Genomic DNA, 21,500 nt, shown 5'->3' with positions numbered 1-21,500 from the left:
TTTTCACACACAAAGTGCATCAATGGCAGCCACGGAAAACCAGACGTACAGACACGAACGGATTGACACCTGCTTCATGTACCCACAAAACTGCTCTGTTACTAAACTGCTTGAGTCCTCAGTAATTATTCAGCTAACTGTCAAGCTGGAAATGATGTAAGCCCCACTCCTACATCCTAGGACAGCTGGACACCAGGGTTCCTCCCCAGAAGCCCGGGTTCTGATGGGTGCAGACCCCAATTTTATCAATGTAGCCCCCTGAAAGGGTATTTAGTGGTGATTTTAGAACCAAGCACAAAAACAAGGACAAACATCTTTAGTATCATTTTACTTAGATTGTATTTTTAAAGGAAAAGGTTTTTCTCCTCTCTGTCTTTTCTCCTTTTTATTAATCTGGATTGGAGAAAAGCACACATTTCATTTATTGTCTGGATTACAGATTCTTATTAAACAAACCAGAGCTCATTATAAAATCAATATCAACTTAACCACCATGCCCCCAGGAGGAATGCAAAAAGGTCACTCTAAGAAATTCAAACAGTTTTCCTGCTGGAAGGACATGATTTTAATTACAGATACTATTAATTAGAGCTGTCACCAGGAAGGGTTTTTTTTTCTGTTAATTATCACAAACTGAGTCCCAAGTATGAGTTTTCAACCTGCATTTTTGTGAAAATTAGTCACTTCTGCATGCACATCCAACCTTTCCATTATCAATATTTTATATTTGAATTTCAAAGTGTATCAAAGGGTGCCACGCTTTCTAGAAACCCGCGCTTCTGTGATCTGCAGTCTCACATGGAACGGACTAGTGTGATAATTTATTTATGCTCTGACACAGGCGTGGCCTGGAGGACCTGGTATCCTGTATTGACGGGCTCGCTCAATAGAATTTCCGGGTAAATTCTTACTAGCTTATGTGACATTTTTTTTCAGGCTGCTTCTTCAAACGTGGCTTTTCTTTTGCTTTGAAGCAAAGCCATGAGCTGTTCCTGAAATACCATCTTCAACACATTTGAAGTTGCCATTTCTTTATAAGAAAAGGATCGTCCTGACCGGGCTTATGACCCCTCCAGAAAGCTAGCGGTTTTCTCCATTCAGTGGGGTGGTTAGAAGTTTTGAAACAGGAGGGGAAGCGATCTCCTGGTGTCTTTTAAGCACAGAGGTTTAGAAATCCTTCCACAGGAGGAGTAGGGGAAGGGCAGCCCACAGAGCAGACAGCCATGACGCACTAATTCACACCTGCTTCGTACTGTTCATTATGAGAGTTACTTACACGAGATCGCACATTACAGCCACGTGACTAGAGAGGACAAAAGATCGAATCCAATGGGAGAAAACCATCTTTTTTTTCACTACTGAGATTTGAACTCAGGACCTTGAACACAGGCACTGAACCACCAAGCCCGTTTTTACTTTAGTTATTTTTCAGATAGGGTTTCATGTTTTGCCCAGGGCCAGCCAGAGACCAGGATCCTCTTATCTATGCCTTCCTTGTAGATGGGATTATAGATTCAAGGCTTATTTGTTGAGATGAGGTCTCGCTAACTTTTGGCCCAGGCTGGTCTCAAACTACGATTGTCCTAATTTCTGCCTCCTGAGTAGCTGGGATTACAGGGGTGAGCCACCATGCCTAGCCCCAATGAGAGAAAATCTTATGAATGTGTATTGATTAAAATTGTTAAATGGTGATTAAGTAAATTATTTCATCTTCCAAAATGGACATATATTACTTGGGATTAAGTTGTATTTTATATCAAGGAAATCAAGTCCCCTGACTTGTATATATTCTGGGCTTGCATTGCTTATTAAAAGTGAAGTCATGTTTTCATTATAGAATGTCATTATGAAATGTTACTGCACTAAAGAACTTCTAAAATTGATGGTACTTTGCCTTCCTTATGTTCCTTATGTTCTGGTGGGCTCTGAATCACCTCCAGGTGTGCTGGCCCAGGTCTGCATTTCTAGCACACAGCTACCACCAGTGCCTCGTGGAGACACACGTGGTTCCCCCCGACTTATCAACCTTAGATTTCACTTTGTCCGAGTACTAGCAGACAGTGGCAACAGATTGGGTCAAAGGATCTTTTCATGACCCCGAGGAAGGTGATGATTTAAGAGCCATCTTCAAATAGCTACACAACCAATTCATCCTGCCACTCTGGCATGTTTCGTTAATCGCGGGCAAACTAAGATAACAGATAACACATAATTCATGTGTTGTACTTTTTCCATATTTCTAATTAGCAACCCACTTTCACAGCCAACAGAAGACTATCCAAGAACAGCAAAAGATTAATATAGAGCCATAAAAACTGTGGTTGCAAGGTATTTACATGCATGCTAATGAGAAGTCTCAAACTGTCATCATAAAAGAACCCAAACTATGAATAAATGAACAAGTGCTAGGAATGAGGGAGGGACCAGAGATGAGTCAAAAAAATCTGTCTGTTCAGTTGATGAACCCAGCACACGTGGAAGAGTCTTTTTACCTGGTAGGCTGCAGAGGCATCTGAGTTTGGGTCACCCCCCAGGCCGGACAGCTTCTCCTTCAGCTTGTAGTGGGAGCTGTGGCGGAGGCAGTAGATGAGGGCAGAAGCCAGAAGGACCCCCACGATGCAGGCCACACAGAGGAAGGTGAGCGCAATGAACTTGGTGGAGTCCTCCTGCTCTCTCTGGTGGGGCAGAAGCTTGAGTCTGCCTTTCTGCAGAACAAGAAGAGAGAAAAGGTGAGGACTTAACAAATCATGGCCTCCTAGCAAATCAGCTTGTTCATGTGCTATTTGCACTGCAAGACACAGTGTGGCCACTGGCATCCCAGGGGGCCTGTGCTGGGAGCACCCCCAGAAGGGGAAGCCAACAGCTCCCACAGGCCGCATGCTGCCAAGGGAAAAGTGGCAGCCACCAGTGTTTTCTATTTCTCAGTGGTGGCCATGTTTCAAATTTAATGATGTACCTAATATGCTGCCTTAAGTTAAACAAAGTGCGCAACCTTCTATTAAACAGGTACAGGATTCCTCCAGAGCATACAAAACGTGCGTGTGTGTGTGTGTGTGTGTGGTAGGGCTGAGCCTGTGGTGGTCACATTTCAACAGAGGCAAGTGGTCTTCAGCCCACACAGTGTGCGCTGGCTTCCATCACCCTCTCCTAGCACTCCTGGTAATTCAGGGTCTGCGGACCTCCCATGGCCTCTGGCCTTGGAAGGCATTCCAGGGTCTAGTCCCAGCAGCTTTACTCTCTGACAGAGGTGTCCCCAGGAAAACAGGGCACAGATTCCTGGCACCTAAGCAATCTTCCTTCAAAGGAACGCTGAGAATAGGGTGATCGTGCAAGTTCATTTCTCAGAGATGAAAGTTAAGGCCTCCGAACTCCTCCAGGTTCTCACTGTCTAGGAGGAAGGGGGAACAAAATCTGAGAAAATCCTTTCCGTGTATGTCACTATTTCCAAGGCAAATAGCCCAACGTGTCCCCCTCATTAGCTTCATTAGGAGGTGTATTAGCAACAATTAAAACCGCCACAGGAAAATGGAAGGGCCGCGGGCAAAGCGCCCACAACTCTCGGCCAGCAACCCCCACAATTACTCGGGCAATGAATGGAAAAGCACGCCCTGCCTCCGTCCTGGTTGCTACAAGATGAGGACAATTAGCAAGCTCCTTTCCACCACCTAATTTCGCGTGGTAACAAAATGGATTTTTCCCCATGAATGCCTGGCCGGCCTATTCATTATCTCTCTTCTATTAGTAATTTTCTGCCTCGCATTCAGCCTCCCAACTCTACAGCTCCTCCAGTCTCCGAGTATACACAGTGCCTCTCATGTCAGGCCGGGCCCATTTTTATCTTGTAATCATAAAGGCCACCAAAGCAATTATCGCCGTCTTGACTGGAAAAGCTGGTCATTAATTAGCCTCCTTTTGCCTTCGGTGCGCGGATTAGCCGGCGCCTGGACTGAGTTAATGGAGACGCGGGTTAAATGCGAAAAGACGCCGGGATTTTCCTGCCTGCCGCTCCGAGGACAGAGGGGTTCGCAGACAGCGCAGAGGATGGTGGAGTGGGGGACGCCCAGCAAGAAGGGAGGGGACAGCGAGGGACAGAACCAGGATGACAAGGACCGGGAGGCGGCGGCCCGGAGCCCGGCCGCGAGTGGCGAGTGGCGAGTGGCAGGGATTGCGCTGCTGCGGGCCGGGCGCGCAGTGCCCAGCGCGTGGAGAGGGCGGCCGAGCCCCCTCCCCTGCCCTCCCCTGCCCTCCCCTGCCCTCCCCTGCCCTCCGCGCCTCACTCCTCCCCCTCCGCTCGCTCGACTCTCCGGCTGGGCCCACGCCACTGGAAGAACCGTCCACTCGCCCTGCGGAGCCCGGTCGGAGGTCCCTGTCCCCCTACTCCACTTTCCTGCCCAGCGCAGGCGCCCAAAGCACTCAAGTAAACGGGGAGTGCGCCTTGGCGGGAGCGAGAGCGAGGGAGCCGGGGGCCGGCGGGGGCGGGGCGCGCCCTGCCCAGGGTCTGCGGGGTCTCCATGGCCCCCACGTTGTCCTTCCCGCATAGTGGAGACGCCGGCCCCCACCTTGTACCCTCCCGGGTGGGTGAAGGGAGCGGCGCAGAGGCGACGTGGTGGGGGGCACATAGGAGACCCCGGCCTGTACCCCACGCGGGAGGACGTTTTCCAGAGGTCTGCTGGGCGCTGGCCAAGGGGTGCCCGGTTCCGCGCCACTCTCCTGTCCCGCCCTCCCTTGGCAAACAAAATAGGGCCATAACAAAGGCAGCAGCAAGCAGAGGGTCGCCACCCACTCCCACCCTGTCCCTGCAGCTGGCTACCCTATGGTCACTGCGCATCTCAACCCGCCCCAGTGAGGCGACAAGCTGTCCCAGAGCCGAGGTCCCACCCAGGAGTCGGGAGGATCTGCGTGTCCATGTGGCCTACTAAGCCTGGGGACAGGGATTTCCTGAGCCTTCTGGTGCACACTGCTCGGTGACTAACTGGCTCTGAGTGGACCCGCAGTGCCACGGGATGTGGCAGATGCATCAGTGCGCACCGGACGGGGATCCCACACACACCTCACGCAGCTGGGATTCACCCGGGCTGTGGGCGCCAGAAGGCCACCCACCCCAAGTAAAGCCACAAACACTGCCCAGTTGTCACCTGTACCGAGTGACAGTGAACACCAAGGAGTTGTAGGTAGAGGTGCCCATACATGAACCTGGCCAAGGCCTGCAGTGCAGTAAGGACCCCAGGGCGGCTCTTCCGAGGAGGGAAGCACAGTGAGCTGCAGTCTGAAGCTGGCGTGCCCTGCAGGGCCTCCTCTCCCTCATGGAGCCTTGGGATTTACTCAAAGGTCAAAGAAAAATGTCAAGGAGAAAGGCTGCCTCAAGAGCTCAAGGTCCCTCTGTCCTGGGCTCCTGGAGAAGAGGGACATGTGGGGATGAGCCACCCAGTTCCCGCTGCCTGGGCCTGAGCTGCCCCATAGGAGAGGTGGCTGTCCAGGATGCAGCCAGGGGAAAAAAAGGGTAGGCGAGGTGGAAACAGCAGGCATCGCTGGGCAGGGCCTGGACAGTCTGGCGGAGGTGACTGTGGGCAGCGTCAAGGTTGAGGTGAAGAGGAGTCTGTCTGTCTGAGGGGAAGGCAGTTACCAACACAGTGACCCCACTGCAAGTCAACCCAGTCTGACATTGAGGTCTCAGACCTCAGAGCCAGCCTGGGAAGCCAACGTCCAGACTGGCTGAGGGTCTCTCAAGTGGAATGGAAGAAAAGTCTCTTCCTGGGGGTTCCTGCACCCCCACAATAGTTTCAAATACCCTGCCTAGCGTTGGGCAGGAGTGTCTGTGGGGGGAAAAACTGTCAGGCCTTAGGAATTCCAGGAGAAATGAAAGTTTATAAAAAAATTTTTTTAATGAGCGCTGAATGCCCCTCTGGGCATAATGATTTAAATAACTTTTCAATGACTTTACTTACTGTCTTTTTGTAGAGTTAAACTAAAACGCCTGCTAACCGGGAGCTAGCCAGGGAGAAGTGTATGCCGGAGGCTTAAAAGTGGGTTTGCACCAAGGTACTGAGGCAGGTGTGGCTGGTGTAGGCCCCTCTCCAAGTTCTGGCTCCCCAAGGTTGAGTGGTGGTGGACCAGAAGTGCCTTCTTGGCCCTTTCCCCCCCCCATCTCCAAAGAGAGCCCAGACTAATTAGAGGCATCTTATCAGTCTTGACTTGAAATTGAAAGAAAATGATGTTTAAATATTTATGACTTTGACATTTACAGTCAGACCTCTTTTAAAAGCAGAACACCTCCTGTGCAGTGGCAGTTCCCTTCACTGAAAGTTTGGAGCAGTGAAGAGGGAGTGGAGGAGGGCGGAGAAAGATGAATCCTCAGGAGCAGGTCACAGAGGGTGCGGGATGCTGCGTCTGGGAGGTGGGAGCCACCTACCAGGGCTTGAGCAGTTTGGTTTTGAAATGGTCAGGGACACTCAACTGTATCAGTTGAGACTCATCTTCAGAGTGAGATGAAGTATTAGTATTGCTTACTTCTTGCTCTCTACCACCCCCACCTGCAGCTCATCAAATCTGGAATATACAGTGTTGCAAAAGCTGTGGTTCAAAATAAGAATGTGAGCACAGACACAATTTGTGGAACAGGTCTTAAGAAATTACAGTCTGAAGACATCACCCGGATTTAACCAGTCTGACCTGTGCTTTTAAGCGGTGGTGCATGGGACTTCGTTACATGGTCTTCTAAGCCATTTATGGCAAAATGCCCTCAGAACTTTTTTTTTTTAAGCTGTCCAGTGTGCCAACTTTAAAAAAAAGAAAAGAGAAAAAAGGAACCTTCTATAACTGGACTGGGTTGTGAGAACTGAGACAGCTACACAACTTTATGGTAAATGTTTGTTGACAGGTTGCAAGATTTAGTATTTTTCCAGGGCTGTGTAATGCAACTAGTTCACAAAGAGCAACCGGTTATCTAAGTCACTGACTTGCAATTTTAAAATACCATTGTACTAAAAAAAACCCCTTATGGACACAAACATTCAATTTTATTAATATTAAACTACTATTATTGATGTGTTCATCTGTATTACTTCTAAGGAATCTGATTTGCAACCTAGCCTGTGTTTGTCTTTTTTTTGTTTTTCCCCTAAGGGTAGCAAAGGCCTTTACTAGAATTGAGATGAAATGCGGGAAATACCCCTCCCACTCCTCTGGGCACTCACTGTGATGACCAGAGTTACTATTATGACAAAGGCCTCTTCCCACATAAAATTCAGAAATTACTTTTAGACACTACTACCGACTTGGTATAAGAAATTTGTCTTTGGCTGGCCAGGGGAACATTTTAGAATGATTTGGAAGTTTCATTCTAAATTTACCAAAATATATTTACTAAAATACAGTAACTATCACTTTAAAGCTGATCACAATTTTTAGCAGTTTTTAGGTCAGGACAACTAACCAAACTTAAAAATTTGGGGGGAGAGGTGTATTTTAAAAGTATTTTTTAAAGCTGTTAACTGAACTATTTTTAATTTGGAATTTGCCACAGAATTCTAATAAATGAGCGAAGTCAGGCGGACATAATCCTGTATTAATTCTCTGCGTTGCAAAATCTTTTCAGAAGCTGTTACCAGAGCAAGAGGCATTGCGTCTGGTTCAGGGTGGGAGAAGTCCTTTGTGCTACTGAAAGCTATTGTTCCTCCGTGCAGATGAAATTGTACTTGCAAATCTGCCATTCAAGTAGCCAAAAAAAAAAAAAAAGTCTATATGGGCAAAAGAAAAGGATCTCCAAGAAATAATTATTCTTAAATATAAACTTTAATGAAAAAATCAGATGGGAAGTGCTGTTTTAAATAGGGTATTTGTTTTTTCAGGCATACGCATAAAAGTGTATAACAAAACGATAACAAATTGCTTATTTGACATCCTTAAGCACTCCTAAAATATTAGTATTCGAAAACTAATCTATTTTAACATGCAAGGGAAGATTTACGATATTGAGGTTGAAAGGCAGGAAAAACTCTCCTGCGAGCTAAAATTTTGGCAGGGCTCAATAACCACACAATGTATTGAGTGGAACAGAGAGCAACCAACCAGCTGAGAACAGTCCGCAATGAATGGTCCCCCAAGAGAAAACCTGCGGTCCCAGCTCTCAGATTCACTGGCGGCGTTTTTATTACATCAGAACGCAAACTCGGCCCGCACAGTCGGCGCATCAGGGCCGCTCTTTTTGGCGAGCCTGTTCGGTGTTCAGGCCTGGAGTGGTCCACACAAGCGCGCCTTCTTGGCCAGGTGTTTGCTAAGATAACGCCTTGGCCTTTCTTTTGTTTTTGTTTTGTAAAAGGAGGCAACTCTCGTCCCCCCAGCATGAACTAATTCCACTTCAGGATTAAAATGTCTTTCCTGCCTCGCCGCCTCCTTTACAGGCCGAGAAGCTCCTTGCTGAAGACTCGCCTAGTGTTGGCAGGTCAGGACGCGCAATGGCCTGACTCCCAGAGTGGTCCCAAAGAGCGGACAGTCGGTTTTCAGTCCCCTCCCCCACCCGGGAAGCTGGACCTCGACTGCCCTATGCTTTCTCACCCTTGCTTCCCCATTCCTTCCCCCCTCACTAATTCACGAGATTCCCTACAAAGGTCGGAAAGATCAGACCACGGCGCCGGACACAAAGGGTCCAGGGTTCCTGGGAGCCAGGCTATTCACAGCTCTGAGAGGGTCCCCGCGCGGCCTGCGGCCCCCTTCCTGGCAGGGACAATGCCGAGGCCCAGCCTCCTCCCTGGCCACAAAGCGCGCTGGCCTTGAGGGAGGGATTAATGTCCATCCAAGAATCCCGGGAGCTCCACAGCCCCAACCGCCGCACACCTCGGCCTGCGCCACCCCACCTCTGCCACTGTTCTGTCGTGAGCCCAGTGGGGTGTTCTCGGCTGGGCTGGGGTGTGTGGGCATTTCCTCGTGTGGGTGGAGAGGAAGGAGCTTCCACTCCCTCCCCACAAACCTTCACTTCCTTTTACTTTCGCTCTAGCCTTTAAAATCTTGGGCTCCAGGATGCTGGGAAAGGGCTGGCTTTTTAAATCCACTTGGAGCCGATAAGCCCTGAACTCCAGGCAATGAAGTTCCGGGTCCCAGCAGGAACGGGTCGCTCCCTGGACCCGGAGAGGCCCCGCTGTCTGCAGACTTAAATTGGCAACTCGAATCCCAGGCAGAGGAGTGCGCAGGAGGTGGGGAGAGGGAAGAAGATCAGGGTCAGCAGACTCACGGGACAACCCTGGGCGCCTCGGGGAGCCTCCACGTTGAATGGGCCCGGGTTCCCTCACTGGGCTGCCTGGAGCGCGCAGCGGGTTTACGCCGGACGGAATTGGCAATCTTGACAGCTACTCCTCCTCCCCTAGCCTTGCAGCCCCGAGCGCCTGGCGCTCTGCGCACTGAGGACGCAAAAGGGTGGGAAACTCTGACTGTAAAAGTCAACCCTACAGAGATCTTAACCCTTAATTTTGGGGTCCACTCGGCTGCTGGGGCCGGGCTTCTCTAACACGAAGCAGGCCGGTGTTTGGAACCACACGGATAATCCGGGAAGGAAGGAAATGAACCCTGGGTCAAACAGATCTGAGTCAGAAGTTTCTCTTTCTGGCAAGCGCGTGCTGCCTCACCTGGGGGGCGGGTTGGGAGGGGGGCGGAGGAGGGAGGGAGGAAGGGAGGGGGACAGGAAAGCGCAGATTCCCTTTGGGGGAGGGGAGGGAGTACCTCCTCCACTCAAGAGTACCTACCCCCCCATTCTCACTGACCGGCCCACCTGCATCTCACACACCACGCTCTGCAGGCCCACTCAGTCCTCTAACTCGCCGTCCGCTGGGATACCCAGGCATGGCACCGAGGCGCTCTCCCGGATCCCAGAGAAGAGGATGAAGAGCACCCCAAAATGCAGAGAGGAAAATGCCCCCACGCTGCTTCCTCTCCATGCTGGCTTCTCATCCTGTCCTTCCGTCCACCGTTCATCCATCCTTCCTTCCCACAACTCCTCCCCATTTCTGTGCCCGCACAACCTCTCAGCCCCACCGCATTTTTCTCCGAGGTCTGAACTGCCCGGAGTAGCCAACGTTTCCATAGGCCGAGAGGAGAGCGCTCCGGGAGAAGTCCGGCAGGTCACCGTCCCAGCCTCCTCCGGGTAGCCTCCGGGAGCGCAGGCCTGGGACAGCTGCCACCCTTTCCTAGTCTGTGCTCTCAGAAAGCTGCCACCGCGGGCTCCTCCTTATGCCCATCCCAGACTCACTTGGGGGTGACCCCAAACGCAAATCCTCCCCGGAGGCCCGAACCTTTGACAGGTGTCCTGTGGCCAGTCAGTTGCCCCCTGAACTGGACGCGACGCTTAGGACGCCCATTTAAGCCCCCCATGCGCAACCTTTGAAGGCTCCATTCCGCGCGCTATACTACCTATGCGCCTGGTGATGCCCCCCGGGGTGGGGACCCTCTTGCTTCCTTCTGCCCCTACCCCAACTCCTTGCTCTTCTCCAAGGGCCCACCCGAGCGTCCCACCCAGTGACCGCTCCGGGGCCAGGTGCCTCTGGTTACCTGCAGCTGGGCGGGCGCCGGGTGCCCGAGCGAGCAGCAGGAGGTGGGGGTGTCTGACCGAGCGGTCTCGGGGCACCGCAGCCGTTGGCAACAGCAGCGCCATCATCGCAGCCGGCTGCGCCCCAGGGCTGAAGCCACAGAAGAGCGGGGCCATCCTGCTTCTGACCACAAACTTCTCGGGCGGCCGGTGGAGACAAAGGTGCCGCGCGTCGCATCTCCCTCGGCGGCGGCGGCGGCGCGGCGGCACCCATTTGGAGCCAGCGAGAGAATGCAGCTCTTCGAGGCCTCTTGGCCGGGCTGGGCGTGCTCCGCCCTGGCCCGGCCCCCGCCTAGGCGCACTGGGCCCGGACGCGGCGCGGGCCGGGCTCCGGACGGTCCCCGCAGGGCTGCCGGCCGCGCGCGCAGCTCCAACCAGCGCGGCCGCCGCGCCCCGCCTTATATCCGGCCCCGCGCGCACCCGGCCGGCGGCGGCGCGGCTCGCGGCCCAGCCACCGGTTGCTATAGCGATGTCCCCCCCCCCCACATGTTGCTGACAGCAATTGGCTAAGGGGCCGTGGCTCTCCATACACCCGCTCCCGCCCGAGACTATGAATGGACATCAGCTTTGTCAGTCATCGGTACAGCGCCGCAGCCGGGGCCTTCTCTGGTTCTTTCTTTCAGTCTTTCTTTCATGGTTGAGTCGCACTTCATCCTGAGCAAGTTCAGGGTAGCACTGGAGTGGAGAAGAGGGGCTTTGGCAAGAAAAGTCAACCCGCATGCCCTACTGTGACCTTTGCTTAACACGGGAGCGGGGGGGGGGTGTCGTCGAAACTGCAAGAGAAAAATTTATGGCAAATCGTTCTTTCAAGTTAGTTATTCCAATTTTGCCGTGGGGGCCTTTTTGCTCCCTTTTCAAATTGAGGCGTGCCCATTACACAGGGAAACTTCTCTTCCCCCACTGTATGTGAACCCCTTCTCCAGTTTGTAGGTCTCGGATGCGCGTAGAAAGAGTCTTTTTGCACTCAGGAACTAATGAGACTTTGCCACCATTTGGTTCAAGTGAACTGCGGCCGCCAGCCCCAAACGCTGGACAGAGAAGGCGGTGAAAACGGAGGAATCCGAGCTGCGACCTTGCTCTCTTCGCCCCATCCCAGGTTAATGGGCTGTCTCCTGTACCACCGCTCCACAGGAGGAGTGGAACGGTCCCAGTCGCCGACTCCCTCCACCCCCATTCCAATTTCCTGACCTCTAGCGCAGACCGCGGGCGCGAACCAGGGAGGCAGTGCTTAAGCCAGGTGGGGGGTCTCTAGAGCCGCCTAAGGCCCTGTAACTCGCCTCCCGCGGCCTCTTTTGCCACCGCATCGCGCTCCTCCAGTCCTTGCTCCCATGACCTCCCTCCTCAAGCCCTGCACCCCGGGCTCCAGGTTGGGACACCCCCGGTGCGTGGCGCCCCCACGGAGCGACCGGGAACCGGAGAGCTGAAACCCAACATCTGTGCGCACAATGCGCTCTCCGAGGCCCACAGCTGCAGGAACAAGGGGAAGAAAGGAAGGAGCGGGGGAGCAGATCCTGTCACACGCAGATGACAGTCTGCGGAGGGCTCTTTAGTTTCTCCTTTTCTGGAAACCCCGGCGCCCCCCTCCCAGTCCCCTCTCCCGCCGCCTCCCCATTGTTCCCAGCGCTCGGGACAGCTGGAGACGACGGCCCGCACCACCCGACGCCCCTCCTGCCACACACCCGGCGGCCGCACCCGCTCCCGGCCCCTCGAGGCAAACTCTGCAGCCCCCACCCCACCCCAGGCCGGGTCGGGCGGGGCTCCGCCGTCTGGCCTCCCCCCCTTCCACTCCCGCATGGCCCCAGCCTGCCCGGAGCAGAGGGGCAGCCTTCGCGCTTCTGTCCTGGCAAGCGAGCTCCATCTAACCGCGGAGCCAGCCCGGGCCAGGCTCCCGGCATGAGGCCGTCGAGAGCCGCGAGTCCAGCCCAGCCAGGCGCCCGCCTCGGTGCAGTGTCCCCAGGACCTGGCTCTCGTGGCCGCGGGCCTACACTGAGTTCTGCTTCTGTTTTTGTGTCTACCGGGGCTGGAAGTGAGCGCCCCAGGGCACGAGGTGGCGGCCGACCTGCCACAGTCGCCCGGGCCCCCAGTGGGCCGCAGCACGCGGGGAGGCAGGAGGCCACTTGGGGACTGGGTAGAAGGGAGGATGAGTTCCTGAGGCCAAAGGGAATGAAACCTCAGCCTCTCCTGGTTAGTGCCACCCCTACATACGATGGGCAGGGGACGAGCAAGTCACCTGCCATCTCGCGCCCCGCGCGGAGGACAGCCCCTGATGACCGCCCTGCAAACCGGCTCAGGGCGCGGCGGCCCTCCACGCGGCTGCAGGCCGGGCCTCTCCGGGCAGGTGGGCGGGCTGTGGAGCAGAGGACTCCCCACGGCCCCGTGGCCCACTCCCGGAACTCGGCGCCGGAGGCCGTGCTTTGAGGCACCTCCTGGGCAAAGACCCGTGGCGGCGGTTCCTGCCCTTCCTGCCACCATCCTCAGGGCTCTGGCAGACCTGACTGCCTAGTTCCTCGGCGTCCTCAGCCGGCCTCCAAGGCGACCTCTGGCCTGGCCCTGGACAGAGAAAGAGGAGGAGAGGGGTGTGTCGCGCGGGCAGGAGCACGGAGGGGACCCTGGGAGCCCCGGCGGGAGGAGCAGGGAAACGGTGTAGAGAGGGGACAGGGAGGGGAGGGAGGCCCGGAGGAGGGGACCTGGCGCCCTCAGCCTCACTGGCAACCCGCCTCTCCATAGCAACGGCTTGTGCGCGCGCTCAGACTCTCTCTCCTCTCTCTCTCTCTCTCTCTCTCTCTCTCTCTCTCTCTCTCTCTCTCTCTCTCTCTCTCCTCTCTCTCTCTCCCTCCCCCCCCTTCTCTCGCTCCCACTCTTTCCCCCTGCTCTCTCTCCTCTCCGTAGGGGTTCCTGGCCTCCCTTGCCTTGGGCTTGGGGAGCGGAAGGAGATCCCAGAAACCTGGGGCGGGTGACAGAGGAATCCCCTCTATGATGGAAGGCCTGCCTTCCGAGGTGCTGCGGTCATCCTAGGGTCAGGGGACAACGCGTCTGGCACTAGAGGGCGAGGACGCCCAGGCCCTTCTGCTGCAGTCACAGGGCCCTAAGCACATCCGAGGAGTCGCGCGGGGCACACCTTCACCGCTCCCCGGTGCGCTGTGCCCAGCGGGGAGCAGAGGCCTGGCCTCCGGGTTGGCCGCGCCTGTCCTCGGGCCGTTTGGTGGAGCGCCCGCGCCCCTGAGACTTGGGAAGGAGCGGGCGGGGCAGCGGGGACGCGCGGGGCCCTGGCGGCCGCTGGGAACCAGCGCACAACCTCCAGGAGCTCGCGGCCAGAGAGGAAGCGGTCGGAGCTCGGGTTCTGCGGTGGCATGGAAAGGCTGCGACGGACACCGCCGGAAGACGCGATCCCGAGGTCCCCTCCTTGGGCACCTCAGTCGATTTTGTAGCTCTTGATGGCCAGGAGTCACAAACACGTGTGGGATCCACCAGGCTTGGCTGTGTCCAAACCCTCAGTCTCAAGGTGGTGCGGACCCCACACCAGCCCTAGGACGGCGCAAGGAACCTGGCCTCGTGGTCCAGAGGTTCTGGGGCGACCAGAGGAAACCAGGGCCCAGGACGCAGGGCAGGTGAAGCCCAGAACTGGGCGCGCAGCTCCAGGGAGATAGCCAGCTTTCCTTTCTCTACCTGACATGACAAATAAGTAAGTAAAGACATTTATTTTACGCAGCTACTACTTTTCCAGTTGGCCCAAAGGGTTCCACTTCCAACTTCAAAGCACACCCGTGGGACTCCATCTGGTTTGGGTGACCTATAGTCTTTCCAGTGCTTTGGGGGAAGGATGGGCTCAGAAGCACCCAGCTGGATTTTGGTCACTTTTAAAATAGTGGGATGGGCCTTAAAGGCCCCGTGCACTGTTCGTTTGTAGAAAAAGGTATTTTCTCATCCACCTCCTGTTGCGCTGCCAACGGGGATACCTGTGTTGGAGACCCCCAACCCCAGCCCCTTGCTTTCCACGAACCCCTCCGCCTGGGCTCTGCCTGATCCCACAGGGGCTGGTCAACTCTGAAGAGGCTGTGAAAGAGACCAGGGATTTTGGAAGGGAAGCATTTGTACCGGGCGGCCCATGCTTTTAACCTGTTTCAGGAACTGATAAACCAGACCACCATATTCTCTCATTCTGTTTTCCTTTAGATTTCTTTCTAATATCGAGGGCAGGAAAATGTATCTTTAATGCTAGAAAGTACTTTAGACAAGTTTCTTGACAGTCGTGAATCAGCTATCTTGAAGAATGAATGAGGACGGTACTTTTTTTTTGGCTACCAGGGCTTAGACTTCATTTAATAGCAAATTTCAATTTATGTGGTTTCAATAACATTTGCAGAAAAATTTTAAACCTGACAAAATGTGTATGAGACATGTTGATTGAAGTCATTTACTTATGACAAAGGAGTGTATTATTCATGTAGGAGTTAGGATTGCTTCCCCGATGAATAAAAAAAAAAATCTATCCTATGTAAAATTCCCCAACACTTACAAAATGCCTAACCAACATAAAATAGCTCAAGATGATTTGTTGGTCTCTGCGAATTCTTCGTTTAAAACACATTTCACATTTGTCCTGTGTAAAACCTAATGTGCTGTGGTAAGAATCTCATTTCCAATTTAGGGAACAATAAACTGTTATAAGTCAGTCATTTAGTGATTAGAATAAATACCCAGTGTTCTGAATTATCAAAGAAAATGTAGTTAAGACAGAAAAACACTGTTATGCGAAACGTGACCATTATACAGCAAAACAAATATTTCAGTAATTTTTAATGTTATGGTAAGATAAAAAATGATTTTTTAAAAAGCCTGAGGAACTTGATTTCAGAGAAAAATCTAAACCAATTTTGTTTTCAAGAATAAAACACTATAGCTCACAGTAGTATTTTAAATACTTTTGATTTAGAAATGTATTTCCATAAATGATTTAAAGTTATAATTTAAAAGTAGGTGTTTTCAAGTATCTTAGCACTTTTTTTTTAAATTAAGGAGAGCAACATTTTGTAATTCCAGTGAGTGAATTTGGGAAAGCAAAATGTTGTATTTGGTCAAAACTCCTGAAACATAGTAACTGGTGCTGGGGTAGTTTAGAAAAGAACCTACTTGCACAATCAACTTGGATGAGTCTACACTGAAATTCACTACTTGTCATTGAATGCTTATTTTTTCAAGGACAACGTTTGGGAGAGCAGTGGATGCTGGTGGAAAAAACCCATGGCCACCGCCCCGGAGCCAACAGTGCACTTTTCTGGAGCCTCCCATCTACCTCTGCAGAGTGGAAGCCAGTGCAGCCCAGGGGACAATCAGAGTCACAGCTGGCAAAGTCCTTGGGCGAGGCTTTGTTGCATTGCTTCTGCTAGCAACAGGCAGATATTGCTATCGAATCAATGCCCTCACTTTAAAATTAAGATAAATAGAGAAACACTGAAATTATTTGCTCAAATATTCTTTACTTCAAGAAAAATATGAATTTATTTACTCACAACAGGAAAATAAAAGCCATTTTTTTGGTTTTATAAGGAACTGCCAGCATAACTCAGCTTTTATTATTAGTTCTCATGTGGCTTATATTCTGATTGACCTAAAGTTTTCGAAATCCAAAGAAATAGGAACTGTGTCATCAACTAGAGTTGCTAATCTTAATGGCTTGACATGATTACATGAAACTACATCCTAAAGACCCAAACTGTCTCAGCAAAGATTCATGCTTGATAGGCTGGTTAACAAACACGCAGGAACTTCTTAGAAGTTCTTTTTCAGGCTTTGGAATTATAGTTCAAAGGACAAGAAAGCCCAGTGTTTTATGCTTACTGTTACTGGTTTGGTGCAGTAACAGTAGCTGCTGAAAGACTTCCTGCTCACGGGCCAGGCGTTTATGAACAGAGCAGTCTCCATGAGGTTCAGCTGGTTCTATTCTCAGACACCGGGTAAATTACTGTCTGCCTATTTCCTTGTAAAGAACTAACCTTTTATTATCTAAAAAATAATGCTATAAATACATATTTAATCATTGGTGTTCAGGGTAGTATATATATTATGTGTTCATGACTAGATGTTATTCCTTTTTTACAAAACTGAGCTAAAATTCCTTCCAATGAATGCTTGCAAGAAAGACACCACCACATGAAGGAGAATGTAACTTTTGAAAATGGCTAAGTAGCATCATTGTATGCAGATGAAAGGAGAAGGAGACGCTGCTGTGAGGGTTTCCAGGTTATCTCCATTTCCCAGTTAAAAGCTCTTTCATACATCTTGTCAGTGACAACTGCAGGTCCATTATAATTGTTTGGAAACAGCTTTTTCCTTGAATTGCTTTGGAATTAAAAGTAGAACAACAATTCAGGTAAATGTTTGTTTCACAATTATATAATCCAGCAATGCATGGTTCACGTATTCTTTAAGAAAAATAGGCATGTATGTTTTAATGCATGAAAAGAGACTCCAATTAGATGAAAGAACAGGCACAGCCTGACAAAGCTCAGCTGTGTATGTGAAGTCTACTGAAAAGGCATCACTCTAAAGTGGTATTTTTGATTTTGTGTTGCAAAATCAGTTCACAAGTATTTAGGTCCAATATTAAGAAAAGTTCAGGGAGTATCGAGGTGCTTTTCAGTCTCACACAATGTGGAGAGATCTCAGGGTGAGTGGTCATAGCTGACAAATTCAGTAATGGTAATTCAGAGTTCCATAAGAATTCACCCATAGCTGGTAGAGAGCAAAGTGAATCAAAGCTGATGTGCATTTTAGCAAGTGTGGCTCAGCGGCCCCAGTCTTAAGTAGATGCTAAATGTACATGGGTCTGTCACATCTTTCCTTCAACGCTTTAGAGAGTCCCACATTTACTTCAGCCTGGCTCAATCATTTCTGAAATTCCCATTTGGAATTATCTTCAGAGATACGCTCAAACTAGAAGTCTAATCTTGTCTTTTCAAATCACTCTTCATTTCCGAGTCCCTGAAAATGCATAACTTAGCCTAATCACTCCATTTCCATGCCTTATCACCAATAACTCTGAGGTTAATTTAAATAACAAATCCTTAACCGAAGATCACTTCTGACCGTTAAGAAGAATGTACTTTAGCTGGGTACCTGCAATCCCAGCTACTTGGGAGAGGTAGGAGGATTGCAGTCCAAGATCTGCCCTGGCAAAAGCATGAGACCTTACCTGAAAAACAAAAAAAAAGGAGAACTGGGGACATGGCTCAAGTGGTAGGGCACTTAGCCAGCAAATGTGAGGCCCTGGGTTCAACCCCCTCCCACCCAGTGCCATCGCTAGATAGGTAGACAGAGAGAGAGAGAGAGAGAGATTTAGATAGATAGATGGATAGATAATTTTAGCAGGCCATTTCAAAAATGAAATGATCTGGTGAGCTGTGTCTCCTGTGGGTGACACCATGGAGGGTGAGCCTCCCCTGTCTGAGCAGAATCAGAAAGGCATTGTCACTTTCTCTCCACTGGGTTTCCCAGTTTTCCTGATGGCAGCCTCTGTGTCCTGAACGTCCATCTTCGAGGCTCTCTTATCTTTTGTCCTCCTGGTTGTAGCACTTGGTCCAACCCATTCCTAATCCCACCTGCGTGGAGGGAGTAAGTGGGTAGTCCTGGTGTCTCTCTAGCTCACTATCTTCCACTCAGCTGTCCCCTCCTCAGGTCATGTAACCAGCTCCTGTCCCTCACGACAGAGTCCACCACTACTTCCCAGGTTCAGGTCCCAACCAGATAGGTGCCCACAGGTGGCGCCCCTAGAACATCCTTGCCTCCTGGCTCCCCACACAGGAACCCCTGTTTGCTGAGGTCAGGCAACATCTGCGACTCTGCACCCCCTGCCCCTGGGGAGTGCTGGCAGGGCAGCTGCCGGGTCAGGTCTTTCACTTATTTGTTCCATAGTCTAAGAATATTTGAGTACTACAGACTTGTCACCTGTCACACACAAGCACAGCAGTCCCCCTTATCTGTGGTTTCATGTTCTGTGCTTTCAGTTTCAATATTTTTGGGTCCAAAAATATCAAGTGGAAAGTTCTGGAGATAAATAATTGATGAGTTTTAAATTGTGCACTGTCCTGAGTAGTGTGATGAAATCTTGCCCTGTCCACGATGTCCCGTGTCCAGCCCATCCAGCCTGTATATGCTACCCGCCCACCAGTCCCTTAGTGGCCATCTCGGTATCAGATCAACCACGGGTGCTTGGTGCTTGTGCTCCAGTCACCTCTACTGTACGGTGATGCTGCAAAGCACAGGACTAGTGACGCCAGCCATTCAGCTATGCCACAGAGAAGCTATGAAGTGCTCTGGTGAAAACGTGACAGCTGTCAACTTAGTGAGGAAAGAAAAAAAATCATATGCTAGGGTTGCTTACACACAGTCACACATAGGCACACACGGCTTACACACCACCTCAACACATGCACACACATGTTGACATGCGTGAATGCACTCACGCTCTCACTCATTAGCATGCTTAATACATGCTCACGCCCTCACACACACATTAACACACACAACTTACACACCTGCCTGCACACACTCACACTCACATACGTGCACCCTCCACGCTCCGTCATGCATTTGCACACGTGGAGGAAGGTGAGCTGCTGCGTGTGCACCCCTTGGCTACTTCTGGATGTTGTTTTCTTTCACATCCCAGGAACCTCAGCACTTGTGCAGTGCTATTTCCAGTTTTACAGGTGAGAAAAGACTGGCGAGAGGTGGGTGAAATCTCCCAAGCGGCCAGGGCTGGAACCCGAGCAGTCACGGGCCTGGCTCATGCACACACGCTCACAGGGAAAACTTTGCTTTTAGCCACAGTCTTGGGACAGCACAGCTGGGCCTGGAGGAGCTCCAATGTAGCACGTGGGCTTCCAGTCTCCCTGGGATCCTCCAGGACTATCCTAAGTGTTCCAGCAGGTATTATTGTTTGAAAGATAATTCAGTAGTGACAATTGAAAAAGACAGTGGGCCTTCACCTTGAGCCACTCCACCAGCCCTATTTTTGTGAAGGGTTTTTTGAGATAGGGTCTCACGAACTGTTTGCCGGGCTGGCTTCAAACCACGAGCCTCCTGATCTCTGCCTCCTGGGTAGCTAGGATTACAGGCGTGACCACCAGTGCCCAGCGGACTTTGATTCTTGGTCTTCTATGCAGGTGCTTGTGGGTATCTTATGAACATGGCCATTGTTGTTCAGGTGTTCACCATGGACGCATCAGCCACTTCTATGTGCCTCCCCTCTCCCTTGCTTAGCTGGGGCTCCCAGACCCTACCTGTGTTTGATTCTCCAGTTCCACAGCGCAGACCTCATGCCAACACTGTCGGATGAAAGCTGTAGTTTTCAGGTGCTGGATTTAGGGACAACTTGATACACAGCAAAAGATCACCAGAAGATCTAGAGTTGGCCTTAAAACGATACCATGCCATCTCAGATGGGACCACCTATGAATGGACCTTTCTCAGAAGGACCTCAGCTGAGCAAAGCCACCTACGCAGCAGAAGGTAAGAATTCAGATCCACAGCAGGGACTCCTGCAGGACCAGCCACCTTGCCTGCTCAGCCCTGCCCTCTGCCATGCACTGTGCACCTGGTAGGGATGGTCCCCACCCTTCACGGTGGGGTGCTGCTGCCCCGTCCATCTTCCTTGCGGATGGCTCTCCTTTCTCTGTGATATTTGATTGAGTTTAGGAAATATTCTGAATATTCTCCTTAGGCAAATGCTAACCTCATGTGGCCAAGTTCTCTCTTAAATGCACGTGGTCCTCGGAAATGGTGCACTTTGGCTTTGCCCCTCTGCTCTTCCTTTTTTTCAAGTGACATTTCTATTTCTTGCCTTCCCTGACAGGCTGTCACCAGTACCCCCTGAAGTGTCACCTGCCCTGTATCCCTTCATCGGGCTTCCTGGGAATCAGAGCCACTGAGAGGCTCTCATTCCTTTGCATGGCCTGTCTGGACCATCCAGCATTCCAGTTGTAGACTGAATGGCTGTGAACAGTTCCCAGAAGACGCTCAAGACGGAGAGAGAGCAGTGGCCCACTAGGATTGCTCTAGGTGGGACTGGGGACATTAACAATCCCTGTGCTCCTGTCTGAAACTGCCATCGCTGGGTGCTCCTCGTGTGTGCCCAGACTTCTGTGAAATCACAGGTGCGTCCTCGGAAGCTCTCTGCCTTTACACGGTTTAAAGCAATTTACTGTTCTAAATTTAAGACCCAGCCATGGTGGCTGTGTGATTGATAATTCTCTCTGTGGGACTTAGAGGTTCATAAACCAAAGACTGCAGTATCATTACCCACGGGTACACGATTTCTTTACCCCTTATATAGACCCAATATGGGTCATAGTCACAATTTAATAACAACGTGAGCAGGGCTCAATAAAAGTCACCATTAAGAGCTGAAAATGTTCTTCCATTTATCTCCCTGCCAGAGCCTGGCCACCGCGCAGGGTTTGGATGGAGATTAATTGTCACCTGAGAACTGACACCCTTCCAGGATGACGAGTTGCCACCTGGGCTTATGCTAAGATGTGGTCCACACACGATGGGGAAATGAGTTTGGGAGACTTCCATCCCCTATGACAGGCGTGCCAGGTCAGAAGAGGTGGGGGGGGGACTGCCCATGGCCAGTCACCAAGAAAGTCTGCTGAGGCAGTGTGGTGTGTCCCTGTGGCCCCAGGTGGGGCGGAGACAGGAGGACACATGTGGACAACTACGATGCACTTCAGAAATTCCTAAAGGCTTCGTTGTCTGAAACAAGCTATCTAATTTAATTTCCAAGAAAATTACAAAGGTGATTTTGATCTCTGCCAATCCTTTTAGCCCTCTTCTCTGTAAGTAACCTAGAGCACACATGCGCTATGTGGTGCAGAAGCAGGGTTAAGATCACCCTTGGTGCTCAAGCATAGCTTGATTACCTGGA

General features: G+C 51.4%; 1 protein-coding gene and 1 long non-coding RNA gene across 4 annotated transcripts in view; one reads left to right on the top strand and one right to left on the bottom strand.

Annotated features, from left to right (window-relative positions):
- The window catches only part of Ptprn2 (protein tyrosine phosphatase receptor type N2), a 711,256-nt gene that overhangs the window by 106,749 nt on the left and 583,007 nt on the right, over nt 1-21,500 (bottom strand). For all 3 annotated transcript variants that reach the window (XM_074059905.1, XM_074059913.1, XM_074059920.1), the window contains one exon: nt 2,493-2,705. In XM_074059905.1, the coding sequence (XP_073916006.1) occupies nt 2,493-2,705 (213 nt within the window). The remainder of the gene's footprint in view (nt 1-2,492; nt 2,706-21,500) is intronic.
- Nucleotides 13,458-21,051, top strand: LOC141418593 (uncharacterized). The gene is made up of 4 exons (XR_012443235.1): nt 13,458-14,255; nt 15,773-16,943; nt 19,738-20,083; nt 20,427-21,051. It is a non-coding gene; the product is annotated as an uncharacterized lncRNA (long non-coding RNA).

The sequence above is a fragment of the Castor canadensis genome, chromosome 2, assembly GCF_047511655.1.
Source record: "Castor canadensis chromosome 2, mCasCan1.hap1v2, whole genome shotgun sequence".
In the NCBI taxonomy this organism is placed as follows: Eukaryota; Metazoa; Chordata; class Mammalia; order Rodentia; family Castoridae; genus Castor; species Castor canadensis.
The sequence above is the reverse complement of the archived record's forward strand: the minus strand, read 5'-3'. Positions and strand labels throughout refer to the sequence as shown.